General features: G+C 40.0%; 1 protein-coding gene across 1 annotated transcript in view; it reads left to right on the top strand.

Annotated features, from left to right (window-relative positions):
• PTPN14 (protein tyrosine phosphatase, non-receptor type 14) overlaps positions 1-17537 on the top strand; it is a 64951-nt gene that overhangs the window by 32506 nt on the left and 14908 nt on the right. Inside the window, 9 exon segments of the mRNA XM_010078578.1 lie at positions 2483-2553; positions 4296-4383; positions 6427-6515; positions 8164-8251; positions 8971-9053; positions 11324-11381; positions 14340-14418; positions 16043-17042; positions 17044-17521. Of these exon segments, the coding sequence (XP_010076880.1) occupies positions 2483-2553; positions 4296-4383; positions 6427-6515; positions 8164-8251; positions 8971-9053; positions 11324-11381; positions 14340-14418; positions 16043-17042; positions 17044-17521 (2034 nt within the window).

The raw sequence follows: 17537 nt of genomic DNA, 5'->3' as shown, positions 1-17537 counted from the left end.
TCAAAAGAATGTGAATTTACATCAACTCACTCTTAAACTGAAGTGAAGCCTGAATTGGGTCTTCTCAAAATGTTTGCCAGGGACTGTGCTGATTTAAATATTTTATTTTAATTTACATTGGAAACTACATTTTGAACTGAGGGAAGTGTTTTAGGTCACTAATGATGTTAGAAACTATGGTAACAAATGCCAGGCACTTGCAGTCCATGACATGGAGCCTCTCTGGGAGGATGGATTAGAGAAGGGAAAAAAAAAAAAAGCTTGCTGAGGTTAAGGCTGGCTTTATCTTAAATGAAGAAGTCCATCAGCACAAGTCGTGAGTGTAAGCTTCATAAAATGTAAACGATCATGGAATTCTTTCTAACTGGAAAAAAATTGGGAAGTAGGGCATGGTTCCCATACCCTGAGTGTAGCTGCCTAGAAGTTAAGGCATCTGGTTTCCCTCTGCAATTAGTGGAGCGGTAGAGGGAGAATGATTCATCTCACTGTAATTTGAAGGCTTGAGAAAGGCACTTCCAGCAGCATTTCATTGCATTTACCAGTGCTCTTTGTTCAGGAAGTGCAGCGAATAGTCCATTCTCAAGTCCAAAAAGGTGCCAGCTGCCCAGTGTTTTGAAGTGAAAGTCCAATTTTGAGCTGGTAGACAGAGTTCAGCACCACCTGAAAAAGAGAGCCAGCAGGAAGAAGGGGAATTAATATAGAGAGATTTGAATATGCCCTTCATAGCTAGAACCTGGGTTCGGCATTGGCCTTGCATTAAGAAACTTCTGTTAGCCTGACCAGTGGAGCAGGATTTCTTTGGTAGGATGCCTTTATCTATTGATAAGTAATTGATGATGTTCTGTCTCGTTGATGGCTTGTGAAGTTGTATATGATAGCCTAAGTGGGAAAAATAATGGCTGCAAATATAGGCAGACAAATGTGTTGTCAAGCTGTCATTTCATAAATTACTGTACTCCTGCAAAGTTCTTTCAGTATATGGATATTATTTTTCTTTTCAGAAAAAACATGGAGAGGTTTTAGGCCTCCAGATGAACTTTCCAGCCACATCTCTCTGTGGCTGAACAGTTTACTGTTTGAGCCCACCTCCTAGAACCCCCACTTTTGAGTCAGCTGCCAACATGGTGTTGTGGTCAGCTCTCTGTTTTGGATGTGTGCACTTGGTGGTATCTTCCTGTTCATCCATGCTACTATTGCTAAATTTAACAAGACCAGCAAAGTACCTGCCTTCTACAGTCTTCAGGAGCCTACTCTTAAATCAACTCTTTCTCTAGACATGTCTTTAACTGGTCTTTGCTCTTCTGGAGAGGAGTGGGTAATGTAGTAGCAAATACTTCATTGCAAGTTCAGTGGCAGTTGCTAAGTACTGGAGACGTAAACTAGTCGTGAAGCAAATTCAGAGGATTTGAGTGAATCTCGGGCGTAGAAAGAGCCTCCAACAAGAATGTTGCTATAAATTCATTAGTGAAGTGAGCTGGTGGATGAGGGAGGGGCAGCTACATTTGTACTGTTTGATCTTGTGAGGCTACAATGTGTGTCAAATGGCATTTCTTCAGCAGTGAAAAGAACAAAGTTATGTACACAGTACACCCCACAGGTGTGTAGCTGTGCATAGGCATGTACCATGCCATTTTTCATTAGCACGCTACCACTTTCACATTTTTTTGTGGCAGAAGCAAATATCGGAGGGAGGGCCCCATTGAGCAAGAAACAGGCAGTGTATTTAAATACGTTACATGCAGCCTTAAGGCTTTTTAAAATAAAAATAAGAACTTTGAGGTTTTGCAAGAAAGTTTTTCAGCTTCCTTCCTTTTTGTGCCTTGAATTTATGAGCGGAATTCCTTTACCAACTTACTTCTGATTATTTCAGAATTATTTCTACCACACATTATTAAATTTACAGAAGATAAAAATTTCTGCTCAGAAATGTGTTGCAAGCATACAAGTATATTTTATTACATACTTGAAGAGGTAGCAAAACTTTCAATCCCTTTTAACATGGCAAAGGGAGTTCCTGTAGGTTGCAGGACAGAAAATAAGCATGACTTCACTTTCTATGGTCTATGCATTATTTTGGGCTGTTTAAAAGGTATATGTTAATTTGTAGACTTCCAAGTGTTTTTAAAGACTTGTTTGGTCCTTCTCCAAGAAAAGATCCCTCATCCGTGCTCTATACTCTGTTCTCTATTTTGGAATAATAAGCACTTTACCCCTATTTAAAAATAGTTAAAACTAGTGTCTTTTTACTCTCCACCACAGAAAAGATATAAAAAACCCAGACCCTCATGTTCTTCTTGCACATTTTCAGCATCCCCAGCTCTGAATTTTTAATGTGGTTGGTGATAGGTTCTCTCTCTGTAACTACCTGAAAAAGCCTGTACAGGAAACAATCCTGAAGTACCTACTGTCATAATTCCTGTCTTGCATTTTGTCCTCTCTCCTTTGAATGACTAGTTTTCAATGCTACTTCATATTCTTACAGGATTGGACCCAGGATGAAGCTGTCTTGGAGGAGCTGACTCAAAAGGTTGCTCAGGAGCACCGAACTCACAGGTGAGCTTGACATGTTAAGAGTCAGATTTATTTTTTTTTTCCTATTGTCATCATCCTCCTAGTACTACCCTTCCTCCCCATGCTTTTCTGACAGGGTTGAACTAGTCTATATTCGTGTTACTATTATGCCATGTCTTGCTGGATTTGTAATTAGTCTGCTACAAAAGATGATCTGCCTCTTGTGAACACAAAATAGCCAAGGAAGTTAATCCTAAATAAATGTGCATTTGCCCCAGAAGGTTTAATGAGGATGTGTAACACTGCACTATGCAGTAGACTCCTTTCTCTTCTTGATTTAAATCCTGATGGTGAAAGACCCTGTGACTCAATTGGGGGCGGTCCAAGGGTGGTCTGAGGGTTTTCTCTCATTCAAGAGGGAGGGGGACACAGATGCTCTCAGTGGAATGGAAATGAAAAAACACAAGTTGGGTTTTAAGTCCCATTGTGGAAAAGATACAATATGGTGTTACTAGTTAATGAGCTAGGATTGTGTGTTAGAGCTTCAGTACAAATACCTCCTCTGTTAGCAGGCTTCTTTCGTGTCATCAAGGTGTCTTGGTGGTGGAAGTATTGAAACCTCTAGAGTGCTGTTCTTAGAAAAATGGCAGTGCCTGTATGTCATTGGAAATAATCTCTTGTGTTAGATTATGAATTTGCATATAAAGCTTTATTACATGAAATGCCATGGGAGTACTGTGTGAAGGACGCAGCACTCCCTGTTATATGACAGAAAATGGTTGTGAAGGGGCATATACCAATCTTTGAGTCTAAGGCCGTTCTCAGTCCAAGTTTCAACACAAGCTTGGCCCTTCGATACAACCAGAGGGTTAGCTTCCAAGTTAGCCATGAACAGGCTTGGTTCTGTTCTTCTGTCCCTGCTACGGGCTGCTTGTGTGATCTTGGTTAACTCAGACTTGAAGGGAAAGATTTCCCCCCTCTGCTGTGCTCTTTGGTGTTATTTCTGCAACGCAAAGAACAAATACTTATCCTCACTTCAGCAGGTAGATCACAGTCCAACTCCTTTCTCTCTCTTTCTCCAAAGTATTTCTTTGGTTCCTATATTTCTGTTTGTAAGCTGTGGTAAGGAGGAGCAAAGAGGAGAAACATTAATAAGTGGCCTTCTTTTGGAGCAACCTGCAATCTATTCTGACCTGCTTTTGAGAGCTGAAATCTGTCTGAATTCCTGAGCTGTGACAGAGGCATGTGGAGACGTGCGTGTAAAAGTTTTCAGCTGGTTTGTTCTCTATTATGAAAGAGAATCTGCTCAACATTTGGATTAGCACCTGTGGTTTTGAACAGCCAACTTGAGAATGTAGGTCTTCCCTTTTAAGTCATTTTAAGAAACTTCAGTGAATTTGTATACTATTTATGCAAATTAGGACCCATATGGCTGAAATTGGCCATCCAAAACTAGACACAACCTGATGTAATGGCCTGATATTTTAATAAAGCCTGGAAAACATTTGATGTGTGCAGAAGAAACTGAGTAATACGATCAGTTCAGTTTGTTCCTCCTGTAATTTAAACTGTGCTTTGTACCTTACCTTAGCAACATGTAGTAAAATTCTTCCCCTTCCTGATTATGATCCTCATGTTGAAAGCTAGTTTTGTGTTGTGCATTTCTAGGCAGCATCTACACAGTGTCTTCTAAAGTGGTTTGTGAATCTCCCATTTTTTTACAACTATTTTTTGTGTGCCTACAATATTGAGCCATTTGCTGCCTTTTGTTACTCTAATTGCAGTGGCATTACGGCAGCAGAAGCTGAGCTAATGTACATCAATGAAGTGGAACGCCTTGATGGGTTTGGACAGGAAATTTTCCCTGTGAAGGTATGTTAGTGTATATTATAAAGGAACCTCTGAATCAAACGATGCGGAAGTCTGCAGCGACCTTTGGCATGCATGCAAGACGTGTTTGTCCAAAAGAGACAGGACTTGCTTCACTGTTCTGGAAGGTGAAATGGTTGCTGGGAGTTTGACTGGACAGCAGCATGCGGTCCATTCTGCAGCATGGCAGTGTCCTAGGCCCATCGTGTTTCTTCTCTTCCACCAAAATCCTTTTCACAGAAGCAGTTGCTGCTTACTTGGGAAGCAGAGGTGCTCCTTGCTTTCTTTTCTTAGTCCTTTCTGAGTGAAAGTGGCTGAAGCAAATGAACCTCAGCTCTGGTTGGCTTTAATGGGCTAGGAAGTTAAGACCTATTCATAACTTTCGAAGTTTCTGTTTACCAAACATTATCTTTCCTTAGTTTGTAACATGTACACACAGGTCCTCCACAAATTTAAAACTAGGGGGGCTTTTCAAGGTTTATTTTGCATTTGTAGTTTACTTTCCCTTTGCTGGAAGACCCTTTCTGCCATGGACAGTCTGGTGACAAAGTTGTGCTGAGAAACTGGAAACTAACGTGACCCATTTCTCTTTGCTAACCAACCCAGCCACTGTCAATGATAGACGGTTAGCAATTTTTCTGCTAGTTAAAGATGACTTGGAATTTAAAAACAAAACAAATGAAAGAAACAAACACCCGCACCAAGCGGAAAAAAAATTTCTGCTGAAGTCAAAATTGACCCTTTGGCCAATCTCAAAATTGGCCCGAAGGGGAGGAGCTGAATGGCAAAAATCTCGTACTAAACAACAAAAATTATGGAGTGTTTATTGCCAATGAATGAAATCAATGTTTTCCTCAAATTAATTCGGATTAATGCTGCAGGCTGCTGTTAACGACATCTGTGTTGGAACTGTAATTAGATATCATTGCACGTCAGTAAGATAAGTATGAACAGTGATCTGGGTGCTCTGCAAAAACTGCAGGAAGGTGTTACTGTCCTGCTTTCAGTGTTCTGAAAGTTAACTCCATCTCAGCTGAAACCAGGACAGCTACCCTTGTATCAAAGAGCAGCACGCTGACCTTGTAAACAAATAAAATTGCATTCAAAGGGGAAAATGAAAGATTTCTCTTTTGTTCCTGTTAGAAAATGTTATTAGAAGTACGTTTCTTTTTATGTAGCTATTGGTGTGTATACGCACGCACAGGTATATATTTATATGTGTACAAATGCATACATTTTCTCCAACAGTTTCCAAATATCTTTGCTTTCTAAAGCTGCCTCTGGAACAAGGTAGAGGAATGTGTAGTCCTAAACTGAGGACTGTCAGCTGTAGGAGCTTTGCTGAGTTTAGTATATGTGGAAGAATGCTGGCATATGTGTCACTGAGAATCGGTGCTTGGGCTGGGGCTTGAAAATTGGCATCCATCATTTGCACTGCAAGAACAGTGGACATTATGTGGTGCATGCAGATGAATGTTTAACCCAATAATTGAAAAACAGTGGAGGATGTATCCCTATAGAGATACAAATACTTTCTCGAGTTGCCTGCTGTGAACTTCTACACAGAGTACTTAAAGGAGGAACCGTGAAGGGTATGGCTTTGGAGAGGGATTCCATCTCCAGGTGTGGTTTTCCAAAATCTCTGCATGTTTTAACAGGTGACTGGAGAAATGCTGCGAAGGTGAAAGCGAACGATTGCTCTTGGTAGTCATATGGGCTCTGGATAGCTCTAATCACAGTGACAGGGAATGTGGGGTGTTGTACAGTGAGGGCCGGTTTGTGGGCAGCATGTGTGGTGTTTGACAGAGGAGAACCTTGAGCTCGTTCAGCCTTCGTCTGTTTGCACTAATCAACAGAATGAATCCAGTTAAGTGCTAACTGCTTTGAAGTAATGAAAACCAGAGTCCGATCAAGCAGCAAAATGTAGATTAGGTAATAGTTAGTCCTGGATTCCTCCTGAATAAGGGTTTCTGTTTGGTATTTTTATTTGTATGTGTGTATTGGCCAGTTTCTTTATTAAACTAAATATATATCCTTTGTCTGCAGGATAATCATGGAAATGACATACACCTTGGTATTTTCTTCATGGGAATCTTCATAAAAAACAGAATTGGAAGGACAACTGTGACTTATAGGTAAAAACTGGTGTCTTCTGTATTGAAAGCAAGTTTCTTTTCAGAGCTCCATGTGTGGGTTTTTTTTCCTTACTTACCTATGTGACATCAATAGTGGCAATCCTCTAACTAAGGAGTAGTCACCTTGCCATTTTCGGGATTGGTGTCTTGGCCATAAGAAGTGTGATAAAAGGAAAATTTTTGATGTCTGTGAATGGGTTTGACAGCAAGAAAGATGTAGTTGTCTGTCATGTATCTTGTTCTACTTATGAGTCTTTGATCCATTTTCTTTCCTTGCCTTTATGTCTGCTTCTTTGATTCTTCTGAATGCAAATCTTTTAAAGCTCACGGTTGGCAGCCTAGGCACTCAACATTTCTGAAAATCTGGTTTTCATATTTAGGTGCCCCATTAAAAAAAAAGCTGAACTTTCTCATTCTGTAATTTTGAAAATTTTGGCTGTGTCGCTTGTTTATTTGTTCTGCTGTTTATTTTGGTTATTAAGATTCACTTAAGCCTTTCCATGAACTTTCTTTTGTGGGTTTGGTTACTACTTATAAAAATATGTTCTGTATGAAAATGTTGCTAGAAATATCCACGATTCCAGGGAGGCTAGGGTTTCACTCATTCCTCTTTGCTACTGCTCTGGTGGGTATTTGCATTACTGTTGGTATTAACTTGAAGTTGATTTTTACTCATCCCTGTTATTAGAATATTGAACATTTGTGCAGCCAAAAAATTGTAGTTTATGAGGTGCACTAATTTTTAGTCAGTAGCTAAGGCTTCAGCTGGAATGTTAGCAATTTCGTGGTCATCTTCAAAAATGTTAGGGCTCCCTTTTCCACATAGCTGATGTTTTGCATATTTAATTTTAAGAAGAAATTAGGTAATCTTTTAACAGTGCCAGGTGACAAAAGCAGTAAGTTTCTTTGCATGTAGAAATGATAGTCAGTGCTGGGATCCTTATTCTTTGGAAATATGCACTTGAAGCATCCTGCCATGACATGAAGAGGAATGCATGCTGCAAACAGAACAAACAAGTCCTTGCCATCCCCATGGATTGCACGCAATGTACGCAAATGTCTGTCAGCTATTTGTAAGAAGATTATAACTCTGATCTTGGGTAACCTGACAATTACTTGAGGGGAAAAAAAAAAAAAAAAAAAAAGATTGCAAACCAGAGTATTAACATGGTATGCATAGCCTGCATAACCATGTTGTCAACTTAACCTTCTTTAGCAAGAATTGGCACTGGAGGAAAGTTGGAAACATCATTTGGAGAGGAATGGCACTATTAAAAAAAAAAATTAAAAACTCCTTCTATTACATGTGGCTAAAATCAAACAGTTCAAAACTGCCATGGTTCAGTACAATGTTTATCATTAATGTGTTTTCAGTGTGTCTTCTATTGTGAGTCTTCAAATTGGTGTCTTTAAAGAGAGCTTTTAACTCTCCTGCTTTGGGTTAAGAGCTGAATATCTGTTTCTCCTCTAATCAGAGCATGACTTCCCTATTTTCCTGACCATGTTTCTTCACCAAACAGCTACTGAAAAGTTTTCCCATAAAATGAGACTAATGTTGACTAAGGGATTCTTAATGTGTTTGTGAAATGTTTGAATGTGTGTGTTGGCAAACTCTTAACGCTTTTTTTTTTTTTTTTTAACTCTACAGGTGGAATGACATTGGGAATATAGCACATAACAAGTCTTCAATTGTTCTAGAGTTGATCAACAAAGAAGAGAATGTGCTCTTTCACACGGTAAGAAAAAGATCTAATCAGCGTCATCAAGAAAGCTGCTTATATAAAAAATAAACCTTTACAATTCCACTTTCCCAAAGAGGTTCACTCACCATAAGCACACATGCATGCACTGCCCGTCCTCTCCCCCGCCAAAGTTCACATTTTACTTTATGCAGAGAATGCAATTAACTTCATTTACCTAGCAATATTTGTATTCTCTTCCAAGCATTCCAAACTATACTATCCTGGGAAGTCTGAAAAAAACTGAAGTGCTTGCTGGATGAAACATCCACAGTGCCACACTGTTTTTCATGATGGCATAAATGTAGCAGCATAAGCAAGCAGTTGTAGAAACTGGGCATAAGCCACCATGCACATGCTGGAACTCAGAGGGCTGCAGTGGTCTTCTGGGCTATTTAAAATCACTCTACTTCTCATTGAACCAAGCAAGCTTGAGCCATCTTTCTTTTGTTGTTGTCCCTCCTCCCCTCCCACTGTGACTTAGCAGTGAAGTGGCAGCATGTAAAGGCATGCCACTGTATTTCAGTGATTCAATGCCTTGAATGCTCTTGAGGGCACTAGACGTGTTCTTGGCAGCCTGGTTCTGTACATGACAGACCTAACCAAGTGTTACTGCAACTGAATTTTTTAAAACTCTTCTTTGTTACTTCTTGGTAAGAAAAACAAAATGATTGATTATATGTATATTTTTTCCTATTTTTTTCTTGTGTTTAAAGGATGATCTTGAAAATGCCAAATATATTTCGCGACTGTTTGCAGCAAGACACAAGTTTTACAAACAGAACAAAATCTGTACAGAGTGAGTACTCTTTCTTCAGAGTTGTTTTCTGACACTCTGCTTTGGAGCTGCTCTGAGTTTTGGCGTGTCTGGATTTTTTTGTTTTTTATAGTCACTTGTGTCAGTTATTCTTTTCCCCTTTCCCTTTTTTTCTTGTTTTGTTTTAACCATCATGAAGAACAGACAATTGGGAGTTAAACATTGTTCTGAGCCTTTTGAGGCTTGATATTCTCCAAGCAGCCAAATCTGACAGTCTTGAATTGAAGCCCTTGGTCTCTGCTTTTCATAACCCAGAGAATTAGTGTAAACTGGAGTGAAAGGTGACATATGTTAACATGCCAAAATGTGAATTGCAGTAGCGTTTTGAAGGTGCACTACCCATCTAGCAGCTGAGGCTGGTTGAAAACACAGGATGTCCTCTTCTAATTTGGGTAGTATAATTTATTTGCTGCTTATGTGCACCAAACAAGGGGAAGACACATGGGAACATTAATCCACATAGCCATGCTAGCAGAACTCAGCAGAGACTGTAAATCTGAACCTGAAGTCTCCTTTAGGCTCTACTTTGAGCACTTACTAAGGAATTGGCCTTGAGCTAGTCCTCTCATGCAGGTGGATTCCTCCTAACTGAAGGAGGAATTTGTGAGGCTTTAGTTACAAGTCAAAAGTCAGTTTGTTAGCTGCATGCAGAAATTTTAGATTGAGATAAATTTAGCTTTGAAAAGTTTAGAGTTTTGAGAAATTTTTATGATGTGCCAGGTTCGTGTAACGATGAAAACATGAATTGGTTGCAAAACTTACCAGCTTCATTAGCTAGAAAGATATGAAGAAGTCTCATTTCTATCAACAGCTCTAGGTAGAGCTGGACATCCCATCTGTTTCGCTGGGTAGTGCCCTCTGTTGGAAAATAAAGCCAAAATGGTGAAGGGAAGATTGGAAGGTCTATCTTTTTAATATGACGTATGCATGCAATATATTAACGTACGGTGAGTTAGAGTATTGGAGAGACCAATGAGTTGAACTGCACAGAGTGATCTTTTCACTTCCAGAAAAGAGATGTTGATTAAATTTCAGTTAGTTCTTGGGAGGTGAGTGGAAGAACAGAAGGACCTTTCTTAGCAGCATATAATGCATTTCAGTAGTCCAATACTAAATTTAATTTCAATGGTTTCAGAGAAATTAAGTTTAACGGAAGCTCTTGAATGGCTGCCCTGTGACAGTCAAGAAGGAAAACAAAATACGATAGTCTGTCATCTTGTAATATTTCCCCTTTGAAGTTGTCTATTGGGGTCAACAGAGAGGACTGGTCTGTTACCGTTCATAATCCAGACTCAGAAGCAGTAGCTTTTGATCGTGTCTTTTTCTAAAACTGAGCCATGAGTATGTGGGTACGGTGATCTGGGTGTATGCAGCGGCATCATATACAGCTTACAAATATTTGGAGCAATAAAGATAGGGAATGACATGAGGTCACTCAGTGAAGTAACTGGAATTTAAACACATTTTTGCCATTAGAACTGCCCTCCTCCTTACCTCTCCAGTGGTATCAGCTTCTGTGTTAGGGCCATAGATACTGATGACAGCATACACCAATGTGTGTTTTCTAGACAAATAGTTTTCTTGCCCTCTGTGTTAAAATGACAGTTGTTTGTTTTCCTGTGTGCATTTCCTCTAATCGCACATAACGTCATTCACCAGATCAGAAATGTAAGAGGACAAATTCCACCTTTCCTCTCTTCACGTAAGCACTATATTTCTACCTCCTTCAACTTATTTCTTTCCCTTCCTCATTTTTTTCCTCCTACACTCCTTGTTCCTTCCACTGCACCTGGCTACTCTAACATGTATGTGGCTCTGCTTGTATTATCTAACCAGTTAGTTGTTGGGTTTTTTTCCCCCCTCTCCTGATATGTGCAGATTGCTTTGGAGTGATTGTTATGAATTTCATAAAATTGTCATTGTTTTAATGTTGACCTTAAGTCACCCAAGACTGTGCCTGTGTGCAATGTTCAGACTTGGTTTTTTAATTCATTTTTAAACCAGAGTTTTTCTTTCTTGTGTTTCCAAGTAAGCCAAATAGGATAATAAACAGAAGGCATGTATATTTTGGAACTGGAATATTTTCTGTATTTAGAGAAGGACCCAAATTGTTTTCATTTATTCATATTTTTCTCAATTTCATTAATGAGCGGTACTTAGAGATCCTTCATCTCTTGTTTTTCCCATTCATTTTTGAATCAGAATCGAAATATTGTAGTTTCTAATATTTCTCTTTACTTTTTCTTCCACAGACAATCAAGTTCTCCTCCTCCTATCCGACGACGGCCCACTTGGAGTAGGTCATCTTTGGTATGTACCACAGTGGGGTCTTTAAGAATGTCTATACCATTTCTAATTGGATGGGGCGTTGTGTAAGATGGAATACGTTCTAAATTTCCAATAAGCACATTAACTCATTTCTTGTAGGCAATATGATTGGAATGAGTTTTAAGGGTGTGGCTGCCCAGGTTGATTAATTTAACTGGATAATATCACCACTGAGTGTTAAAAATTACAGTCTTCAAGGCATTATATTTTTATTTGCCCTGCAGAAACTGAGCATCTTTTCTACTGGATTAAAGTTATATTCAATACGTAAAGAAAATAATCCCCTAGAAAGTATTTGATGTGTCTTGTACTGTATACATCAAAACCTAGTCATCACATAATTCTACAGCTTCTCCTTTTGCCTTTCTTCCATTCCTCATGTTTTTGTATAAAGTCTACTTACAATTTACCAACTTCTTGGGTTAAGAGCATATTTTCTGTGTGAAGTTATTGTGATTTTTATATAAAACTGTTATAATCAGTATGGGATTGTGAGTCAGAGTTTTTCTTAAACTGTGTTTGTTTCCATTTAACTGAGCTCCAGAAATACTATAAATCTCACAAAACTGGGTAACTTTTTCCTGAAATCTTTACCAAAAACATCTGTGGGAATATTTTTTTTCTCATTCGACTCTAAGGACGCTTTTTTGGATCCGATTTTAACATCTAGTATATCAGTATTGCTTACAGTTTCCCAGACACTGTCAGGAAAAAGTATGTCGTTGTCCTTTTGTTCTTAGCATGTTTCTGAGGTGTCACGATGCCATACACAGGCTGTGTATCGCAGTCTCTTGGGCATATTTACACTATTTTGGTATCTGCTAGTTTGGACCCTGGAGGTGACTATGGAAAACAGAAGGTGAAGTGAAATGTGCTTTGCATTCTTATGCTATGGCCTCAGATATATTGCAAGGACAGAAAGAGAGCTGCCTTCTGTATTAGATATGAAAAATGGAAATCTGCTTTTTCAAAGGAAAAACAAATCCTGCTCCCTCTTTATGTTTTGAGCATAAGCATGCAATAAGCTTTAAAAAAACCCCAAAGTCTCATGAAGATCAAGAGGAGGAATGCGTGCTCATCAATTAAAAAGTGAAATGGGCTGCTAACCATTCACGCTGAACTTTCAACTGCTTTTTTCATAATTGTTTTGTTAACTTGTTGGAACAGTTCTCTTTGAGGAGGGGAAAAAAAAAAAAAGCCCTCCTGACTGTTGTCTGCATTGTACATACCTTTATACACCTACCTATTCATTTGTCTTGTATGGTAATAAATCAGTAGGCATAAATGGGAAGTGAAGTGGAATCTTTGGGGTGAGGCTCTGCCACTTTTCTGAAGATCATATTCATTACTTTCAGATTAAGACCCTTTATACAGTTTTGGTATCATGGTGAACCTGTATTTTATCACCTATTACTTTAAAGCCATTTTATGATGTTTTTCTTTTTCCTGTCAGGCCACCCAGTGATGCTGGTTTTCCACCAAAACCTCCTCAGTGTAGAAGATCTTAATATGATCATAAGTTTAATTGTATTATTTGAAAAAAAACAAATCCAAGTGGTCCTTAAGTTGGCTATTGACATTCTGCAGACCTCAAGCTTCTCCTGTTTCATCAGAAAAGAAAGGCAGATGGACCTAAAAAAAAAAAAAAAAAAAAAAAAGATAATCCTTAATTTCTTACAGATCTATACATTCCCAGTAGAAGTCACTTTCTCCTTCCATGCACCTTTCCTCTGCCCCGTTTGCTAGGATTTCCAACATCTCGGTTTGTTCCAGACTAAGCCCTGCGACTCAGGTTGTCAGCAGCAGGTTCCTTTGCCCAGATTGTTCAGTGAGAGCAGAGTTTATACCCTTGCAAGTAATTCTTGTAGCAGAAATATTTCCTCTCATTTTCTCGCTCTGGCTTAATACAGCCATTTTGTATGCAAGAATTTATATGTGTGCTCAGTTTCTTTGATTCTCATTCCTTCTCCCCATTTACATAGAAAATGTAAATTTAACCCCTTCCCCACCCCCTCTTTAGTAGCTGCCTTGTGTGGTGCTCATTTTTTACATGTGCATGCAAAGATAAATAATTTGGTGTTTCTCTTTTGCCTTGGGCATCCACAGTATGTATTCCTTAATAGTTTGAACTACTTGAATCAGCCTAGATGAAAAGCCCTTATTCTGCTGTTAAGGAAGACATCTTCACAAGACAAGATTGTCTTCCTTCTCTTTCTGCTTGTATTGTATATCAAAAGTAAGCTTTCATGGAGTTCATGTGCTTTTCATGCTCAGTGACATTAGACATGGCAGTGCAAGTGGTAAAATGTGATTTCAAAACGCATTGGTTTACCAATGGACAAAGCTGGTGAATATGGTGGCAGCTGTGATTTATTTTGCTTTAAATGATCCTGCTGATTGAATGATGAATTGCCCCTGTGATACTTCTTGTGTCAAAAAGCTTGTTGCAGTGCAGGTTGTTGGAGGAAAGGCTCCAATTCATTATCTAAGGAACAGGACATTCATGTAGTTTGCAGTTATTTTAAGTCCATATGTGCTCCTATTGCTTGTATAACAATGTTCTAGGTCCTTGAATTTGTTCCATCTCCTCCTTTTGTTAGGTGTTTATTTTGTTTTGTTTTAATTCTTCAAGGGCAAGGGCTTTTAATAAACTTCAGAAAAGTTCTAAGTGAGCTGGGAGCCTGGGTGTTGTTTTCTGAAGTGGTTGAACTTAAAGGAGTCTTAACTGGCCAGCTTTGGTCTCCGTAACAAAATTTAGAAAACAATTTACACAATGTTATTCTCTGTTCTGTAAAGAAATGCCAAGCCATATGTCTTTGGCTGGGTAAGAAAGAGCAATATTCAGTGGAAAGGGCATAGAACTGTTTTTCCTGTTTCAGCTGCAAAAATTGTCGCAAATGAAGTTCCTAATGCTTTTTTTTCCTTGTGCTTTTATTTCAGCCAAGACAACATCCATTTATTCTGCCTCCTATGCATGTCCAGTGTGGAGAACACTACACTGAAACACATAATTCACAAGGTACTTAAAGGATTTATTTTTTCCTGTAATGGACTTCAATTTTATGTGTATGCAAAGCTCCTACCCCTTATATCTAGGTTTCTAATGCTGTCATGGTCAAATGGGAGTTGCTGCTGGAGGAGAGAGAGCAGTTTTATAGTTAATGTGGCAGTAAGTCTTCTGTTTAAAGTCCAATTTCAGCTTTCAAATGTCTCTAAAATGTCTGTGCATGATTGTATGGACCTTAAACTTGGTACTCTAGCTCAGTGAGCTGAAAAAATAATGTCTAAAGTATGATAGCTGTACTCAAAGGCAGTGCCAGCTGGGGCCAGGAAGAGAAATGGAGCGAGGGAAAAGGAGACAGCAAATACCTTTTACTGCAGGAGAAATCATACTGTCCTGGTCACAAAACTGTATATTTAGATAATATTTTCTGCTGATTTTTCACCAACATCTGCCTGCTAGCCTTACGGACTGAGGAAGGGTTAACTATTTTTACCCCTGCGTTTGATAAATTATCTAAAAGGTTGTATCGAGTTACTTTGATCAAGGCTGGGAATGGAGCCCAGCCCCTTAAACACTTTGAGTCTCACACCCTTAACTACACCGCCTTTTGGAATACACATAGCCAGGTCTGTTAGGCTACGTTCTTTGCGGTTCATCAGAGGTACCACTGAAGTGCTCTCACCAGCAGAGGAGCTCTTAGTCATAGCTGATAGTGTTTTAGAGTTTTGGTGGCCTGACTAATTTTAAGGTAGAATTTGATAAGTTTTGAAGGGAACCTTTCAGTATAAGTTCCTTGCTTAAAGTAGATTTGACTTCATAGCTACTGCTGTTTTACTGTGAAGCTGAGGCTCTGAAGGGGAATATTGTCAATTCTAGAGGTATTGTAAAGTTCCCTCAGTTTTACCACAGACTTCTCTACATTGTTGAAGAACTAGCTGGCTTTAGAGTTTTGGGACCTGCTACTCTTTTCTTATGAGATTTTCAGCATGGACAGTCTTTCAGTAAAGTTGTGATCCAGGACATCACCTTTATCATCTTGATTCCCTCTCATATATTGTTTGCTGCAGCATTTAATATTCTTTAGCACATCTGTAGAGTGATTTTTTTGTTTGTTTGGTTGGTTAGGTTGTTTTTTCTCCCCTGAGTCTTGATCACCTGCTGTGTTATACTTAAGATGCTCAAAGCTGTTGGTTGGTCTGCAGCAATACAGTCCTCTCCTACTTTGAATCACAGATGTTGTGCATCAACAGAAAAGATGAGAATTTTTAGAATTGCTATAGGCTAGCAGCACTGTTTTTTTAAGGTGGCAGCAGCAGTGAATCCTTCCAGGATGCTGAGGGAGATGTCCCTTTATTCTTCCTTACCACCCCAGGCAAAAACACTTCCTCTCTTTCCCCTTTCATGTCTCCCACAAGGATCTGAACCGCCATATTTTGCTAACTGTTGTGAGTGTTTATGGGAGTAGCTTTGTTTTAGTTCTGTTTCAGTGACCCAAGGATGCTCCCAAGACCAAATGTTACCTGCTGTTGTTGTTGTATGCTAAACTGTCTCTGTAATTGTTGGTGCAGACTGCATTTGAAGTTTTGTTAACATTGAATGAGTCCTTGTAAGTTAAGATTTTTATCTCTGCTCCACACAGATAGCATTTTCCATGGAAATGAAGAAACTTTCTACGGTAGGTCTCAGACGAGTTTGGACAGGTGTCCAGTGGACTTCAGCTACTTGAATGGTAATGGTCCCAATGGGAGTGTATGCAGTGCCCACAGCATGAACTCCCTCAATCGCTCACAGAACTTCATCCAAGCATCTCCAATGTCCTCAAATCTGAGCATCCCTGGAAGCGACATCATGAGAGCAGACTACATCCCCAGCCACAGACATAGTGCAATCATAGTACCATCGTACCGGCCAACTCCAGATTATGAAACTGTCATGAGGCAAATGAAGAGAGGGGTGATCCAGATGGATAGCCAAAGTCAGTCTTTGAGGAATCTCAATATTGGAAACACACATGCTTATAACCAGCCAGAAGACCTAGTTTACAGTCAGCCTGAGATTCGGGAAAGACATCCTTACACGATTACATACGGGCACCAGGGTGGTGGCTATAACAAGCCTGTCGCCCCGTCTGACCAAATGAACCCTAACAATGCTGTGCAAAATAAGACAGCAGCCAGTGCCATATCCCACACTGTCAGCACCCCAGAGCTGGCTAACGTGCAGCTGCAGAGCAGCCAGAGTTACAACACAGCTCACATGTTAAAGAACTATCTCTTCAGACCCCCGCCTCCGTACCCGCGCCCGCGTCCTGCCACGAGCACGCCGGACCTGGCAAGCCACCGGCACAAGTATGTCAGCGGGAGCAGCCCTGACTTGGTCACTCGCAAAGTCCAGCTCTCAGTAAAGACCTTCCAAGAGGACAGCTCTCCGGTCGTCCGTCAGTCACTGCAGGAGGTCAGTGAGCCCCTCATGGCAGTGAAGCATCACGCGGCTGTGAACAAGCGCCATAGTTTGGAGGTCATCAGCAATATGGTACGTGGTATAGAGGCCATGGCATTAAAAACTTTAAACGCCCCTCTGCCGCGCAGGAACACTTTGCGGGAGCAGGTGCAGCCAGAAGAGTCGGTTCAGATGGGGCATTGTTCCTCATTATCATCACAAAAAGACATTCTCTGATGCCACGATGCTGATACACAGCAGTGAAAGCGAAGAGGAAGAAGAAACCTCAGAATCTGTGTCACGGATAACAGCCCTCCATGAGAACATGGAGTATAGCGCTCAGCTGCAAGCTGCCTTGGCTAGGATACCAAATAAACCTCCTCCTGAGTACCCTGGGCCTCGTAAAAGCATCAGCAATGGAGCCCTGAGGCAGGACCACGTTAGCATTTCTGTGGCTGTAGCCAGGGCCAAGGCCATGAGGCCAGGGCCTTCCAAAGCCATTAGTGTCTCTCGAACTGATCAAATGGCAATAAACGGGTCTTCGCTCGGGCCTTCTATCTCGGAGCCTGACCTCACGAGCGTGAAGGAGAGGGTCAAGAAAGAACCTGTCAAGGAAAGGCCTGTGTCTGAAATGTTTTCTATTGAGGACAGCATTATAGAAAGAGAAATCATGATGAGGGTAAGTGCCTTCCTCT

Source organism: Pterocles gutturalis, unplaced genomic scaffold (genome assembly GCF_000699245.1).
Source record: "Pterocles gutturalis isolate BGI_N339 unplaced genomic scaffold, ASM69924v1 scaffold6818, whole genome shotgun sequence".
NCBI lineage: Eukaryota > Metazoa > Chordata > Aves > Pterocliformes > Pteroclidae > Pterocles > Pterocles gutturalis.
This window is presented reverse-complemented; position numbering and strand designations above follow the sequence as displayed.